The sequence below is a fragment of the Perna viridis genome, chromosome 5 (genome assembly GCF_037379345.1).
Source record: "Perna viridis isolate PV_CMFRI_1.1 ecotype Kerala chromosome 5, ASM3737934v1, whole genome shotgun sequence".
Classification (NCBI taxonomy): Eukaryota; Metazoa; Mollusca; class Bivalvia; order Mytilida; family Mytilidae; genus Perna; species Perna viridis.
The window spans coordinates 4,461,599-4,479,979 of record NC_142449.1 but is presented as its reverse complement, the minus strand read 5'-3'; the positions used below and the strand labels follow the sequence as shown (position 1 = coordinate 4,479,979).

General features: G+C 33.0%; 1 protein-coding gene across 1 annotated transcript; it reads right to left on the bottom strand.

Moving 5' to 3' along the window:
• Positions 1-6,284: 6,284 nt before the first annotated feature.
• On the bottom strand, positions 6,285-14,162 carry LOC148615676 (uncharacterized). The gene is made up of 10 exons (XM_088582165.1): positions 13,907-14,162; positions 13,099-13,302; positions 12,105-12,232; positions 11,581-11,761; positions 10,729-10,896; positions 9,750-9,914; positions 8,501-8,742; positions 7,729-8,055; positions 7,078-7,170; positions 6,285-6,475 (listed from the first exon to the last, which is right to left on the bottom strand). Exons 1-10 carry the CDS (start codon positions 13,971-13,973, stop codon positions 6,311-6,313), a joined length of 1,740 nt encoding a protein of 579 aa, XP_088438291.1. The 5' UTR covers positions 13,974-14,162; the 3' UTR covers positions 6,285-6,310.
• Positions 14,163-18,381: the final 4,219 nt, after the last annotated feature.

Here is an 18,381-nt window from a genome sequence, read left to right as displayed (position 1 = left end):
CTGTTTTCCATGTCTGGTCTTTGTCCCCGGGTTGCATTCTTTTGATTACCGCTATAACCTTGGTTCCCTTGATTACTCTTTGGCAATTGGAGCTGTGATTCGGACCTGTTCCCTGTGAACTATTTAAAACTTACCCTATCCTGAAATGAAGATGCCTCGACTATAGGATATTGCTATGTGCAAGGAGTGCAAGGAATACACGGGCAGTTTACGTGGGCAATTCCACAACTGCAGATATTGGAAAATGCATTGTTTTACACTCTAAATAATTTCAGTCGAGTAACATACACTCATTGCTGTACGGATCATGTGGTACTGATGGAACACTATGGATCGGCTGCAGAAAAGATAAACGCATTCGAAGAGTAAAACCTTTCGGTGATCAGCTATAAACTATGTTTCATTTCCAAGTTATAGTTTAAGCAATGACCATTACAACGTCAAATGAGCTCTTATTTGCCGGAGCCGACGATTCAAGGTTATGGCAGACTGGTGAAATTAGCAGAGACAAGTTCTGTTTATGACGTGGAACCGTATTTATGCAACAGCGGAAGGTGGCGTAATTGTCGGTAGAATAACTTCATTAGGCAGTGCAATTATTGTTCTTGAATCGGACGCAAAAAAATTAAACAAATACTTCCGCAGAAGTTTAAATATCCCGTGTCTATAACTGTCACAGTGGTAGATAACGATCCAGAAACACAGCATCAGAGATTTGAAATTATAGGCAAATACAGTGATAATCCAGGTTTAAATGTGTACCATTTTCTATTTAATCTTTCTGATCTGGCTATAAGAAGCAGGAATAACATCGTCGTAACCGATGTTAATTCGTGCTGTCTTCAAATCATAGACCGCGTTGGAAATCACGTGGACAATTACAAATCGTTGACGGATGGGTTAGGAAGTTGAGCAGTGATTTGTAGAGTAGAATTTATGTGACTTTTGACTGAAAAATCGAAAATCCCATTTTTCGCTTTTTTGGATAAATTCTGACAACGAAAATTTTTTTTTTCATTTTACCGCAAAACCCGAAGTATTACCACAACTTTCTTTATACAATTGTACAGCTGAGACACTGGGCTACATAATGATACATACATATTTCAGTTTATTTCGTTCTGTAGATAGAAGAAGTTCGTAGAATAAGAAAAAAAACTTTAAAAATTGATTTTGTCTCAACGAGTTATAAAAAGTAGCCAAAATATACAAAAATGCGTCAGTTTATTTTTTGGAGACAAAAGTTTTGTAAATGAGAGGTATAAGGGTACCTGAAAATCATATTTTGGTTGATGAGTGGAGTGCACAGGGTTTTATCTCAACCCACGTACTAGTTGTGTCTGTTTTCCCTGTCTAGACTTTGTCTAGACCGTTCGAATCTCGGTTCCCTTAAATGCTCTTAGAATTAGTCAATTTAATTTCATCTAGAAATGTGTTTTAAAGCCAGTTCAACCTTGAGTAGACCAGTAGATGTTGGAGATACTTGAGTCAGTAATGAATATCACGGAAATATTTTCCAACAAAAGCATTTGTTGGGAAAACACGAAACCTTTTCAAATGCTTTCATCGTTTTATGAAGAATTTGTCTCAATAAGTTTCACACTTAACAATAGAGAATCAGAAGGTGTGTAACAATATCTTATCTACGTTTTCTTTGTTCACAAATTATTTATAATATTTTGATATGTAGAAATTTTTTTTTATATTATTATTATTAACATTGTTTTTATGACTGTTTTGTTTTATTTGTGTATTTACAATTACAGTCATCATTAAATCATTATTAAAAAAGGAGTTTCGAAATTTAGAGGACTAAAATTCAATCAGTGATAGAAAGTAAGTAAGATGAAAGATACGAATGCTAGGTCAATGCGATATCTAAAACACAGGCCCTTGGGACCAGGACTTTTTTTTATCTAAAAATATCATTAAATCATTTTGTTTCCAGATTTGAGTTATTATGTGTGTTCTGACATGTCCGCTTGCTATTTAATGTTGTTTAAACTATGCCCAGTTTTCATCTATAGGCTGTTAGAGAAGTATATAGATGAAAACTGGGCATAGTATAAACAGCTTTAAATAGAATTGTTGATTATCCTCTATCCCAAAGAGCTTAAACACACTATAGATATATTGAAATCTTATGCAATATTATCTTTCATCACGAAGTTGACAAACTTTCACCCTACATTTTTTTTAGTTTGATATTTTTTACTTTCATTACCTATATAGAAACATTCTATTTGACGAAGCGTATTGAGTTTTTTTACCCACAATTCACAGGCTTTGTGACCACTACACAAATTTTCTAGGTAAAGGATAGTGCCTTACACAATCCACAAAAAGCTTTTTGGACAAGGATATGTTCAGTCATGGATTTCCCTTGTTTGAATCTGTGTTATTTTTACCTCTTCCAGCAAGAACCTGCAAGAAACTAATTGAACAAATCCGTTCTAATGTCGTTAGACAGATTTATGTTGGCAACTGTGAAGCACTTCAAACAATGTCTTAATCAATGGGGTAGCGGGACTTCACATGTAAGAAGCTAAGCTCGATACTAAAAGCCACAGATTATTTCGAACTCTAGTAACGCATGAGTTAGAGTAAAAGTATCGGCAGAACGATAGATAGATAGATACTGTAAACGTATTTATTTTCGCGATAACATATTTTTGCGGATTCTGTCAAGTGGGCATATTCGCGGGTACCAAAATGTTCTGTTTCAAAAAATGTTGACCGCTATATAGTGTTAAAAGTCAAACTCGTTGATACAATATTTTGCAATTTTCTGTCCAACACCGCGAAAATTGATACATTTACAGTAGATAGATAGAGATATACGTAGTAAGTTTTCTTTTCTCATTGAATTCTAATAGGTTTATCAAGATACGAATAACACTTGCAAAGGTCCTTTGTGAATTATTTTACATTTGGTGTTGAAGACATTTTTTATGGGGGTATTCCGAGTATTATTTATTGAAAGCTCAGGAAAATTACATCATCGATGAATAAGTATATCGGAAGATAACTTGTTTATGACGAACCTAGTTTCTTGAGAAAAAAAAACAGAAAAATCAGTGCGAATTTCAATGCCGATTGTTTGTAGAAACACGAGTCCTTGTAAGTCAAGTAAATCGATGTACCGAAATGCCCATGAAAATATCAAAGAAGTATAAATGGCAAGAACGCGTTTAAAAACGTAGCAAGCACAAACAACAAGAAAAATAGAGACGAGCAGCATAAACCATACCAAAAACACAATCATGTGCTCCGGAAGGGTGAGGTCCTGCTTCTTACGAGACTCCGGAGGTGAGGTCCAGTTTAGAAGAAGAAAAATCTACAATATATGTTATTAGTCGTCCTGGAAGCACATAGGCGATAATGATCAAATAGCTCAAGGTGGCGACCATGGGAACTTTCGAAATGACTTTAGTCTTCGGAAATCATATCCTTGTCCTAATAGTTTGCACGGAAGTCCATTGGCGCTTTGAAGGACATCTGCTTAGTGACAACAATTTCTGGCAAAGAGTATGAGCTGTGAAATGAAAAATCAATACGCTGGGCAGCTGAAATATTACCACATAGAAATAGATAGTTGACAATGGGCAATTTGTTGTAGTTTTAACGTTCCTCCATTGTCTATATCGAGAGACAGAATTAAGTGTGTATGAAAGATGGTTAATTTCAAACTTTTCTGGGTAGACGAGATGGAGATAATAACCAAAATCACGGGTTGTGCAGTGTCAGAACGTGAACTGATATCTCACCCATAGCCCTGGGTGAAGACAGTCTTCAAAAGTAAAAACATTCGACCAAAAAAATGCACACAATTTATATTTATTGGCATTCATATGGTCTGTTATAAAAACAGATGAACAAAATATATTAGAATCTACGATACTGTCTACATGGTGTTTAACACTGGCAATGCAGGAAGTTTTCTATAATCTCTGTTTTTGTTTTTGCTTAAATTATTTTGAATTTAGTATACACTCCATTTTCACAAATGTTTCTAGATATGCAAAAGATGATTATCCTACTGGTGCACATGGTCCGAATTCTAAAGTTTCATCAATTATAAACATAACCCCAACTATTTAATTTGTCTCCCAGGTAAGGACGTGGACCAACTTTCCTGTGATTTTGTTCATAGATAAGTAATCACAAGTTAATACTATGATAATGCATTTGAATACGTCAAGAATCGATATTGGGGAATTGTTATAACATGAAATCAAGAAAAATGCTATTTGTCCATTGACGAAACAGAAGAAAACTGTTACCAAAATTAACAAATGCCATTATTATAATGAAATTCAGACCAAAAACACAACATAAAAATAATAAGCCTGGGTTGTGGTCGAACCAAAAACCTTTACTGCACATTGTTATGTTGTATGAAAGGCCGTTCATGTCAATCAAAGTTCTGTTAGCACTGGGGTTTTTGATTCCTGTGAAAATTGTAGCATGAAAAAAAATTTAAAAAGATTACATAATGTAAAACAAAACTAATCTTACATTGGATTTCCAATATTATTTAGAACTATTTTCCTTAAGATGTATAAACTGAATGTCAATTAATATAACTGATTTCTTAAGTAAAAACCATAAACAATACCCAACTTCACAAACATTTACAAATTTTGTTCTGTTTCAACTTTTCCCAATTCTTTAAACATGTCCTAGAGTTAATTTGCAATTTCATTCAAAGGTATTTGAACAGAGTATTATTCCACACTGTAATTATACTCAAACTAAGTTCAGCTTAAGAAAATAATATCCTTGATCAATATAAGATTCTCACAACTAAACACTTTTTTTTATCAATTTGAATTTTCCAGCTAATTTCACTGCTCTTCACTTCCTGTTTATTTATCATAAAATATTGATGATAGATTTTGACTGATAATTTTGTTAATAGGAAAATGCTTAGCACATTCAATTTTTTTTTTTAATTTTATTGTTTTTGAAAGTGTCTACAAATATTTATACAAATACAAAGACAGTCTCTCACACATCCTTTCATTCTGGAAAAAGTTGCAAATGTTAATAGCACAATATGTATATAGATTGTCCGAGCATGAGCATTTCAGAGAGAGAAAAGACAATCAGCATGAGAGTTAAAAGTGTTTAAGAACCAAGGGAAAGAGAAAGTTTTACTCCAGGACTAGGTCTTTGAATTTGTGCCATCTTTCGTCAAAAGAAGTAATATTACCATTATCAAATATTAGTAACGCTCTTGTTTATAACAATTATAGATTTCAACCTTGCGATTAGGTAGAAAAAGATGTTCCTCTCGACATCTTTGTTTATATATATCAAATTTCAAAGTAAGCATTAAAAGGTTTTCTATAAAAGTGTTATTACTATTACCAATTTTTCCGAATAAACATTCAAATTTGGAAAAGTTGAGCAAAACAAAAGTTTTGTTATATATCCACCTCTCAAAGCTGTGTACAAAACCAGAAACAACATCACATTCATAAATTAAATAAACAAAATGAAATTGTTGTTTAATTATGAATATTTATGTTTATGACTCGTTTAAAAGTAAAAGTTACAATTTACAATATTTTGTCAAATAATGTCCATCTCTCAGAACTACTTTTTGTCACTGGTTTTCAATGAACAGCAAATGCTTGGGGGCCCACGACAGGTTTTTACTTTTGAATTAAATACTCTTAACAACACAAAACCATCAAAATTGACTTATTGCAGGATAAACACAATATTAGTGTATTATAGATAATATATATAGTAAGTACTCGGTATTAGTATTCGGCTCAAAAGGGGACTAACTGCTTGACAGAGCCTCACAGTTACTTCCCCTTCCTTAGCCTCATACAAATACTTTCTATATTTTTCTGTAATACACTAATATCGTATATAGATTATCTTCAGAACTTTCTTTACTCTTAATAAGTTGCATATTTTGTTAAACCAGACCTGGCGAAAACGTTTTTCAACCTGTCAGACATTTGGTTCCGCAACCTAACAAAATCTGCTGGACCGATTTAAATTTGCTCCAACGCCATCTTTAAACTGAAAGTTCCAGTTGAGGCATGTCTAATAAAAAAAGCATACCGGATATCTGGTCCGGAAATTACGCAAATTTTACCGGAACTGTGGCTAAAAATACCAGTCATGTCCGATGAATTTTGCCATGACTGTATAACAAATATTCAGATACTTACATGCTGTCATTATTGCAAACCTATATCTATGTTGTAGTATAAGCTGCTTGAAATTTATTGCACACATTTTAATGTTTTACAAGTAACAAGTTTTTTTTTCTTAAAATAAGCTTTAATCAACTTTTATAAACTTCTTGTTGATTAGACTGTTCATTATTGGAAACCACAGAGTTCCTGATATACTGAGGTGATGATAAACCTTGGACTACATCCTCAGTAATTATCACAGAACTGATATCACTCCCAGGTACATCATACATCACATCAAATAATACATTTTCCTGCAAAAGGATAAAACAAGTGAAAGTCTCAATGAGAGGATATTAAATGTAATGTCATGATTTGATGTAAAAAATACACTGAAACTCAACATAGTATGTCTTGACTTATAGTACAAAACACTCATTCTTCTTGGTATAGATTTACTTGAAAAACATTCACTTTCCATGTCATGAATATAAAGCTTTAAACATAAGTTTTAAACTGAACATCGCCCCTCTCATACTTCCATATATATGGAACTACATGTATTTTGAAAATATTTTTTCAATTACATCACATTTTGAAGATATATCAATAATTTTTCAATTACATCACATCTTAAAGATATATCAAATCCATCAACCAGCATGCTTTATCCAAAATTTTGAAAAATCCATGTCATGTTAACACATTTACAAGTAGATTGTTGTGGTATCAATCAAATTCCCACATTTACATTCACTACATCCTTTTGTTCTTGTAAACTATCTTATTGTGATATACCGTACTTCACTTGAATATATGTACTCACAGCACAACCAGATAAACATCTGTACATTTTCAGTATATATTAGGTAAGAAAAAATGCACTTGAGAAAAGAAGATATTTAATACAACTTACAACAATAGCAGTAAGGCCCCTGGCCCCTGTTTTCCTCTCCAATGCTAGCTCAGCTATAGCCTTCAATGCATCTGTAGTAAAGGTTAGTTCACACTACAAAGAAATATTGAAATAAGAATATCTATTGTCAAACAATATATGTACAATTTTGGAAGCTTAATAGAAATTATATGGCCACTATGCTACTGTTAATGAGCTTTATAAATATTTACATTTGTGAGTATGGATTTTTTATGCTTTGTTAAGTTTTAATGAATTGAAAATTTCATACTGGATGTGTTTTATTTATTTTTATACTTTAAAGTAAAGCTTTTTAATAGATTCCTTAATTAAACTATTGACAACAGTGTATGAATAATTAAAGCTGTTTTTATTTCTTCAAAAAATGAAAGTTGTATTAAAATTCAATTAAATAGACTGCAAGATAAACACAACCAAGAACACCTTAATCAGCAGTATAACAGGTATAAGTCAGATATTATGACAATCTTATTGGCTTAAAATGGCAATAATTAATTAAAACTTTCTTAAGAAATTCATCTCGTGAAATTTTTCTCAAAATCACCAAAATTAAAATAGCTTTTTTGACTAAAATGACAAAATTGCAATTAATGCACAAGATAATTTCTGATTATACAGTAAAATGTTTACCTCTTCTAATCCTAGTAGGGTTTGTTTTTGAGCTATTAAAGAATTTTTAGGTTCATGTAAGATTCTAATCAAGTCAGTCAGTTTTAGACTGTGAAATTTCACAATGATTGGTACACGTCCAATGAATTCTGGTAGCATTCCGTAATCAACAAGGTCCTGTGTTTCTACTTGCTGTAAAAGATTGTCCCTTTCGTTTTGTTCCATTCTCATCAGTTCAAAGTCAGTAAATTGTTTCTTCTGTTCTGTTGATAAGGAGGAATGAGGTGTGTCTGATCCTTCTACAGAAGTCACAGATTCTTGTAATGTCTCAGCTCCAAATCCAAAAGACTAAAAAGGAGAATAGTGTGATAGTTAATAAAATGAGAACTAAAAGAAACTTCACATCATGTATTAAACTTACTATTTTTTTAATTACTCAAAGAAAATTACAAAACTAAATACAATAAGCTTTCATCTTAATTATTTTTTTTTATAAATATTCTTATGAACCTGTCCATAGTAACTGCTTTTTGCCATTTTCTTTCTTGAGAGCAATTCTTAATACTGGTTTGACTATAGTAGACTATATTAACATATATTTGACTGTAATAATGGATAATTAACACAGATTTGACTGTAATAATGGATATCTAACACAGATTTGACTGTAATTATTGATATTTAACACAGATTTGACGGTAATAATAGATGTTTAACACAGATTTGACAGTAGAACATGTTATGATATTTTATATAGCCATTCCTGTCAATTGCTCTTGTCCTAACTAATAACCTTTTTAGAAATTCTCTTTCTAACAACATCTTCCAGCCCAGTGAAAGCGCCAGACAATATAAATAGTATATTAGATGTATCAATTTGTACTGTTCCTTGTAGTTTCTTGTTCTTCACTTGTATGTTGAGAACCGTGCCTTCCAATAGCTTCAGTAAACTTTGTTGTACTCCCTCCCCACCAATGTCTCGATCATAACTCTTGGAAGATCTTATCTTGTCAACTTCATCCAGAAATACTATCCCTGTAAATAAAACAAACAATTACCAATGATTTTCCTGGTTGCTTATTTTAGTACAGTCGATCCTTGATATGTTGAACTCGGAAGAGTTGAAATCTTTGATAGCTCAAACTAATTTCAAAGTTCTAGCAAAACTCTCCTTACTCCAATACAATTTTACTTTGGATGACTCAAACTTGCATGAATCGAAACCTCAGATAAGTCAAGATTTTTAATCAGTCCACTTGATAAGACTTCAAGGTTAACTAACCCTGATTTCTCAAAGTCACCTAATTAGTCTGCAAACTGATTGCTTTATTACAAACTATGATTGAAGTGTGTTTTTACAACAATTAGCATGGCTTTTGAAATTATTTGTTGACACAAATCATTTGTTTCGCTAGTGAATCTGAAATTTTATCTTAGTAATACAGAGCACATGCTTTGACGATGCTCCTTATTGTGTTAGGGTGAGTCATACAAAGTATGCACTTAAAACTTTTACATTGTAGAAAAAATTAAAAGGAAATTTTCCTGAAACACTTGGTGCCGTTCAGTGTTTAAGACATGATATACAACACACACAAAAATATCTACCAATATGAAATGCAAGACACCACAAAATACCATGTAAAGTGAAGTACATGTACAAGTTCAAACACTACAAATGATGTAAATGCAGAAACAATCATCGACAATACTATTTTCGTGTTTTACTCAAACATTTTTGCCTGGTCCCTTCAATTTCAACTTAACAATGTTCAAATGTATTGTCTTTTAATAGCACACATTCATCAACAATATTTTTGTAGTCTCAGAAATGATCTGTCTCATTGTATGATCACTGGTTTTAGCAGATACTAATTTTTGTGCTACTTTTCTATCATGAAACTGTCTAAATTAGAAACACAAAAAAATACCAGATTAACAAAAAAATGATTTAAGTTCTTAAAAATATTAAAATCTCTCCCAGCATTCTTATGAAGCATTCAAATAACTAAAATGGAAAATTTGTTGTTTAAGAGACAAACCTTGAGAACATTTCTCTACACTCTGATTAGCATCTTGATAGAGCTGTGATATAATAGCTTCCACATCTTCTCCAACATATCCTGCTGGAGTTAAATTTGTACAGTCCCACATCGCAAAAGGTACATCTAAACATTTTGCTAAGGTTTTTGGTATTAATGTTTTCCCTACCAATAGAACATGATAGCATGGGTGATTTATATATACACAGTATTCATGTTTATACAATGTAAGATTCTTATTATTTGATGTCATAGTGCCTTTGTGGTGTTTCAATTATTGCCATGCTATTTACTAATGATATTGTTAGGTTACTGTTAAAGCATTGATATGCTTTTGCAATAACAAAAAAATATCTTCGTTTACAGTGAAGACTTTATTAGAGCTCTTTAAGCATAAGAAAGAATTCTCCATTTTTTATCTATCCCTCATAGTTTTTGAATTTTAACTTTAAATGAAGAAATTAAAACCTCATGTTCTATATTTAGTTATAGTGGCTTTTTTGTTTACAATGCTAGCATGTAAGACAATTTTTTAAGTAGATATTCCTAAAATAATGCTTCCCAAAAAGACAGCTACATTGGATTGATGGTTTCAGAAGATTTTCTAAAAACTTAACAGATGACGGATGACGATTGATAAGAGTTGCCAAGAAATGGCATAAATCCATATGAATCTTTACTCCAGGTGAGTTAAAGTGGAAATGAATAGGATGTTCATTCAGGAATGGTAAATGTAACATCACTGGCAAAGCCTTTAGATGGATACTTCAGCGAAACAGGAAAAAGAGAACCACCATGGTAAAACTGGTGTAAAGGACTGGAGGAAAAGGAGATCACCATGGTAAATCTGGCATTGTGAATATCGTAGAATAATATTAGTGTGGCAAAAATACTGAATATATGACATATATATAAGACCTTCAATTAGTAAAACAGTTTTGTCTTGATGTGCTCTTTCTAATATAGAATATGACAATACCTGATCCAGTAGGTCCAACTAGTAATATATTACTTTTCTCAAGATTTAATTTATCGTCAACAGATTCCATGATATTAATCCCAGATTGTTGGGATTCAGCAGGCTGTTGTTGATAACTTGTGACTGGACCTAATGGACTTCCTAGAGCTAAGGCTATCTGAATTAGCTCTGGAAAACAAAACCAATTATTCCTCTATTAACAACATATTGCTCCAACAATCAACATAAGATTTATCCTAGAGTTAGACTATGAAGAATTGATAATGGGATAGTTAACTAGGGTACTTGCATCTTTAAGCTTCCATAACAATGACCAGGTTTGGGCTACATCATCCTTCCTTACTAGTATCTAACAGTGAATAGTTGCATGTAATTTTAGTTTCACACTGATTGGTCGATCTTGTAAGAGTTATTAAACTAAGATGTACATAATGATTAGAAAAGTAGTTTTTACTGTATTTTGGTGCTTTTGCCATTATCTCATAACTAAATGTAATAGCTATGTGCATTAAAAAAAAACGGTCATCATTTAATTCATCAGTAAAATGGGTCAAAGACAGAAATGGCCGAATTTCTTTAAACAGGAAGTAGAACATGACTCAGTCTTTTTCAAAATTTAAAATTTATTTTGAAAACTGCAATGAATAATGGAGGAAATCTATATAATAAATAGTTCCACACACTCGTTAAATCTAGGTGTTCTTTGGCACTAGTGATCATATTTTGGTTATTCATGCACTCTTTCCAATTAATTATCCTATTATTATGGTGGTATAAATAGCTAGCTGGCATATGCTACCGGGTAATTCCTAAACAGTAAAGCAGTAGTTTTCAAGTGTTAGCATTGATTACCCCTGGGACTGGCTGGTGTTATTCCAGTCTCCTGATAGGGGACAATATCAGCCCCTGCTTGTTGCTGTTGGAATGATGGGGTATTATACCGTAGTCTTTTGTAATGATTATATACTTGTGTAGCTACCACTTTTTTTGCCCTCTCTTGACCAATCACATAGCCATCTAAGAACTCATGGATCTACAATACATGGTTATAAAAAAAAAACAGTGTGTGCCTTCATTAATTAATAGCAACAAAACTTTATACAAAAGAGTTAAGAAGTAAGTATAGCACTCTACATGTATTACAGCTGAAAAATGTCCAATATGCCAAAGAAAAGTTAATTTTAGCTGTCTCTTCAATGTGTAGTACAAAATTTATTAGTATTTATCTTCTAATACATAGTTGTACAAAATTTATTGGTATTTATCTCCTAATACATAGTTAATTTACAATTTAATGTTAATGATATTAAGATAATAGGACATTTTTGCACATGTTTCTAGATTGTTAAACTTAATGTTATATTGCTAAACCAAACCTTTCGAGGGAAAGGAAGTGGAGGTTTTTCTTCCTCTGTATCCTCAATTTCAATCTGAGGTGTTTCTTCATGGCTAATTAACATTAAACAGCCACACTTTTCATTGGCACAAATATGAAACCTTGATCCTAAAAATAAATAATATAATAGGAATAGGTATGGTGTATATGTCAAAGAAACAACAACCCCACCTGGATGAAAATGTCTGCCGCAGGCCACCAATTGGTCTCCAATTAACGATGAGGAAACCCTCATACCACAGGGCATGCTGCAGCTGGCCCCAAAAGATCATTATTCACAGGTACTGTGAAGGAGTTGACCCTATATATTCTAGTAACATAAAAAATAAACTAAAGGTGGAAACAAAACAAGATATACGGAGTCCAGAAATTCCTGACCCTAGACAGGTGCAAAAAAATGTGGCTGGGTTAAGTATTTTGGTGTGATCGCAACCCTTCCCCATTAAAATCTGGCCACTGTGGAAAACATATTACACAATTAAACACTTAAAAATCAATTCAAAAAGGTCTGAGTCCCTTGTTACAATGGAAATAAAGAAACTGAATATAAATTACACAAAAAAGATTAAGAATATCAGGTACATTAAAATTCATTTAATCAAATGTCTTGAAAGTTTGAAACATGCTACAAATTACAATGCTATAAAATTTAATTATATTAGATGGTATGTGCTTTCTCATATTTTATCTTTCTGTTCTTGGCATTCAAACAAAACCTTACACCAATATTATCAGATATCTACCATTTTTTTTAAGCAAATAACTTCAACATGCTAAAAATCAACGAAAAATAAACAGTATCAAATTTCTCCATAATATATGAACACTGTGCAAAGTTTGAAGAATATTGGTTAAATACTTATTGAGTTACATATCACACAAAGTAGGTTACCCCTAAGCATGACATAGGTACACAGTCTACTACACTTGCTTTCACCATGGGTGATGCAGATAAAAATTAATATGAATCTTACTGGCTGTTGGAGCCTTTCTATTAATGTGGTCACACTGTGGACATCGAAACATGTTATCATCTATTGGTCCTCTTCCTCTACCATTCCCTCGTCGTCCTCCACGCACTCCATTTCCACGTGTTGTACTGATGTACTTCCTGGAATCGCTAGAGTAAACAGATCTTTTTCTTCCACTACTGATACATCTTTTGTTTACATTAGGTGCTTGTATGGAAATAAAAAGAGATGCTATTAGTGAAAAGGCAAACAAAACAATAAGTGTATGTGTAAGAATGTCCATAAAAGAAAATTTCATTTTGAATAATTAGACACCAGTTTGGTTTGTACATGCATAGCCTATTATCAGGTACATGTTGTTATAATTAATGTAATTTCATACATTAGTTACAACTCATTAGAAATTAAGACAAATAACATTTTTTTTAACTTCTAACAAGTTAATTTTAATACATAAAACAAAGGAAAAATTCAAATAACTGAGTGCTGTGTAAGCACAGAAATATAGTAAACAGAATATTAATTTTGTGATAACTATTTATGTCAGATCATAGTCAATACAGATACTACATGATGTACAGGCCCATATGACCAGTGCAGTTTATACTCCTGGTAAGCTGGTTGCACTAAATAGTAAAAGGAGCTTCCAATAAATTCAACTGCTCTAAAAAAACAAACATGTTTTACCTTAGTACAATGTACACTATAGGTATGCTAAAAAAGACAATATGTTTGTATGTATGTATGGTGTAAAAAACAAAAACACCAATAAGGATCTGGCAAGAAAAATGATACAGTAACACATGCTTACAGATACTAGACCTGACTGACTGAGCAACAATTCTATGAATGCAACACAATCGTAATGATGAACTCATTTTAAGGCTGCCAATAAAACACAAATTGATAAGTTTACAGCCAATCTGAGCAGGGTTATAAACTCCTTTTTGTCTTTTACATTGTGGTCAAAGTTAGTTATAAGATTAAAAAGTATGAAAATCTCAAAAAAAATTTCAGGTTTCTTCCAGAGGTAAACTTAGACAGGGGGAGGCAACTGCCGAAAGAGAAAAATAGCTATCACGTTTTATTGTCAATTCGCCCCTTACTTCTAACGGAACAACTAAATCGATAAGTCACTGGAAACCAGTCTTAATTTAAAAACACATGGTATTGGGTTATGTTAACTAATTACAATTTACTTTTAATTTATTCTAAGGTCAATTACCTAACGATGGGTTTTAAGGTCATTGTTTACTAATAGTATAACCCAGGGGCGGATTCATGCTGGAGCGAGGCGGGCGTGCGCCTCCCTCCCCCTAAAATTTACAAAGCATGGGTTGTCAGGGGTAGATTTAGGCGGTTTTCGGTTGAAACTTTAATTTCTCGCTAATTTTACCACAAAAGATAACTACATTGCACCCACTCTAGAAGAATATTTCAAAAATTTAACCTCAACAAATTTTTCGCCTCCCGCCGCTCGGTGAAATTTTAACTGTGCACCCTCTCATCTAAAATCTAGACCCCCTGGTCTAACCCAAAATTTGTGAGGAAATTATTTTGAGACTTTGTTTCTCAAATCTTATTGAGAGCATTTGGGGCATTTGGAATGACCGAGCCATTAAGAAGACACTTAGTTGGAAGAGTGGGAAATAGTAATCAAGGGAACCAAGATTCTAACTGAAATCAAAAGAATGCAATCCAGGGACAAAGACCAGACACGAAAAACAGAAAAACACAACAAAGAACTTAAAAAAAAAACAAATTACTACATACAAAGTAACAAAAGCAAACGAGCAACTCGGACTCCACTAAAAACTGGGAGCATGGACCAGGTGCACCGGTAGGGTAAGCGTCCTCTGCTTTTCTAGAAATACCAACCGAGTTGCTCATTAGAAGTCGTATCCGGGGTAGACAAAAGAGGAAAGGAAAACTATTACACGTTGAACAACTACCATATAACTTCTGTACTGATGACTTTAATCTTGTAGTGCTCAACATAACCCAACTCCAGAAGCCTAATTTTAAGAAGTCTAGCGCGATACAAAAAGTCTGCGCAGTTACGGAAAGCTCTGGCATAAAGCATGAGATGTGATATGAAAACTCCATACGCAGGTGGTGAGGGACTGTTGCCAAAGATGAAAAGAAAGTTGACAATACGGAATGAAGTCATCGCGTTTGTCGTACAGTTTGGTCTATAGTTTTCCTCTACCATCGATATCTAAATGTAGGTCAAGATATGAGGCTGACATCACAGTGTCTGTAGTACCCTTTATCTCAAGTTCTTTGGGGTAGATGCGATGTATCAAATCCCCGAAACTAGGATTGTTCAACGATGATACATCTATACAGCGGAAACTGAGATTATAGGGTGTAGCTAAACGATTTTCCTTCTTTCGAATCAGATCAGCTATTAAGTCAGTCTCATAAAAGTGAAGGAATAAGTCAGCAAGTAGAGGAACACAACTTGTTCCCATTGGAATGCCGACCGTTTGTTAAAAAACGCTTCCACCACACTGGACAAATATGTTGTCGATCAAAGACTCCAGCATTTTGAAAACATCTTCGGTATCTATTTGGAGGATGATTTGAAATTTTTTACAAAGTATGAGGAAATTCTTAGACTAGCTTATTACATGACTGGGTAATGTCAAATGATGATCCATGGGTAGGGTCCGGATATTGAAACATTTTTTTAATTACGCACAAAATTTTGACAAACAAAATGAGCAAAGAATAGGACTGGAACCCCTTTTTTCTGAATACTCATTTCAAAATGTCTGGTTCCGCCAAAAAAAATTGGATATTTCTAGAACAATTCGGGAGGAAATCACTTTTGATTTGAAGCCCGGCACCGCAACGTTATCTTACGAACATAGGGATATATATAAGGATCATAATTATGTGTGAAGAAATTACTAGTTAGTAGGGGGCAAATAAACTTTTACCATAAGATGAGAATTGTACTTACCACTTGTTATTCAATCAACAAAGTGATTGTGTATATGTGAAACTTAACTTACATCTGATCGGTATGATTTTTGGTTTAAAATATAGCTAAATTTGTACCCTTACCAAAAAAAAAAAGATAAGTGTGGACACCATTATTAAGAATCTTGGAAGATTAAATTATAGACGTGGTAGCAGCCTGTTAAATATAATTTCTGCAAACTGCTAATTCCAAACATTGTTTGATATTTTGACTAACAGAAGCAATAAAACATTTCTCTTCGTTTCAGTCGACATGTTTTAGATTAAAAACACCAAAAAAAAAAACCCATTATTTTACAGAGCTAGAATATCTTCATTTATTATTATACTTTATAGGGGGTAAACCAAAATCCTGTTATCCTTTCAAACCAAAAACTTAACGTCTTAAGCGCAAAATTTTAATTTCAAGCTTGAAAAGTTTGAATTAATGAACACATTTATCAACTATGCAGACGCTAGTAAATGTTCGTAATTGAAATGTTTTGGCAGAAAAACGGAAATATAATTGATGACTATATGCAAATAAAAGGCAATACTCAAAGACCAACTCTTAGTGAAAGTAGATTTTGTCTGTATATGTCTTAACTAGGTGAACTATACGACATCTGAATGTTATATATTTCCGAGGATATAGATGCCACTGTGATTCACTGTATAGCTTAACTACTGTTCTTATTAAGATGAGCATTTATTCGTGTAAAAATGCATGAGTTAATTATATTAAACTTATATGAAATTTAACATGGAGTACATCAGTCCTTACGTCTGGATTTAAAAAAAAGATCGAATCCTATCCCCATTCTCTAATCTCTCCAGCTGTCATCTTGTCTTGGGTTCTTTCTTTAGATTCATTATCCATGAAACATTTAAAATTCATGCTGTAGTTTTCCACTTTGACTCGTAAAATGTTTAGGGAAATCATGCTGCATGAAAATTAATGAAAGAGGTATCAAATAATTTATACCCTTAGCTTGTATTTTAACCCTTTAATTTACAGAAATCGGTTTGAAATTAGCTGAATTAAATTCCACATTTTTCATATAAAACATTTGATTTGATCTTCTCTCTGGATATCAAATGGATATAATTGCTTAATGTCAATTATAACATATTTAAATGGTCAACCAAAGTTCACAGCTGGACCCTAGGTAACGGATGGAGTACGTTTTTTTGTAACAATGAGAGGGCTTTGGGTGTTGACAATCTTTACGGGAATAATAACGAGACGTTATTCTCACATGTCTGTCCCACAGCTGTCATTGTTAAAGAGACTTTGACTAAAATAAAGACCCCTTGTTCCTTACGCATTAGGTCGAATCCAACAAGATACAAGGCGGAACAAAATTTGAGTAAAACCCAAATTAGCATTCCGCAGTAAAAAAAAAAAAACCTTACAATGCCTTTGATAGAGTTAGCCAATTAGATGCTTAGAAAAGTTACTGATCACTTATATTATTGACGATCCTGGAAGCATTGTTACAGAGAACAGATTAGCGCGCTATAATCAACGAATATGTTGGTCAGTGTCATGGTATAATAGATGAATGCCTTCTTGCTTGTATTATACTGGTCTCATTCATATACTATGCATACCTTTTTATCGTGATCAGTTGTTTACAATACGATCTCGGTGTCGTTTTGTTTTGTTTTATTTTGTTTGTTTTACTGTTAGCTGTCAAGTATTCCTTATTCTCATCTGGACCATGGGCTAAGTTCGATTCAATGAGAAAAAACACGAGTTGCTTTCCTACGACTTTTGACTGAGTTGCTTAAATACGGGAAGTTTTAACTAGAGAAAAAAAAACAGTCAGTTGCATATCGTATGGTCATCTAAAATCTTGATATTTAACGACGGAAAATCATTGTAAAGTATTACTCTACGGTACCATAGCAACATCAAGAGAAATAGAAATATGCAAGTTAATGACGACAAGATGACATAAAATGATCTCAGTGACATAATACACTACAGGATTACACCTGCTGTAGATGCAGTGTTAACATGGCCCTGGAATAGTCCTCGTCACACCGAAAAATTAAACTAGGACTGAATAGCTGCAAGCAGCATTTCATAAAATTTATGGGCCTAACATCAGATGCAAGGAGACATGACCACAGACAGTTCGTCTGGCAGTTGCCATAAAACATCAATTTAGGACTGTCCATATGTAGGGTTCAGTAACAGGTAGACTGCTGAAAGACTATAAAATTCACACGAGATCGAAGTCTTAAAATACGAGATCAAGCAGATGCCAAACGACAGAGTAGGATTTGATAGGAAGTCTATGTTCAAATACA

Coding starts and splice junctions, on each gene's coding strand:
- LOC148615676 (XM_088582165.1), bottom strand. CDS start 13,973: ATGAGTTCATCATTACGATTGTGTTGCATTCATAGAATTGTTGCTCAG. Junction 9,915..10,728: donor AGTTGGACCTACTGGATCAG/GTATTGTCATAT, acceptor TTCTATTGGTAG/GGAAAACATTAATACCAAAA. Junction 7,171..7,728: donor CCCTACTAGGATTAGAAGAG/GTAAACATTTTA, acceptor ATTTCTTTGTAG/TGTGAACTAACCTTTACTAC.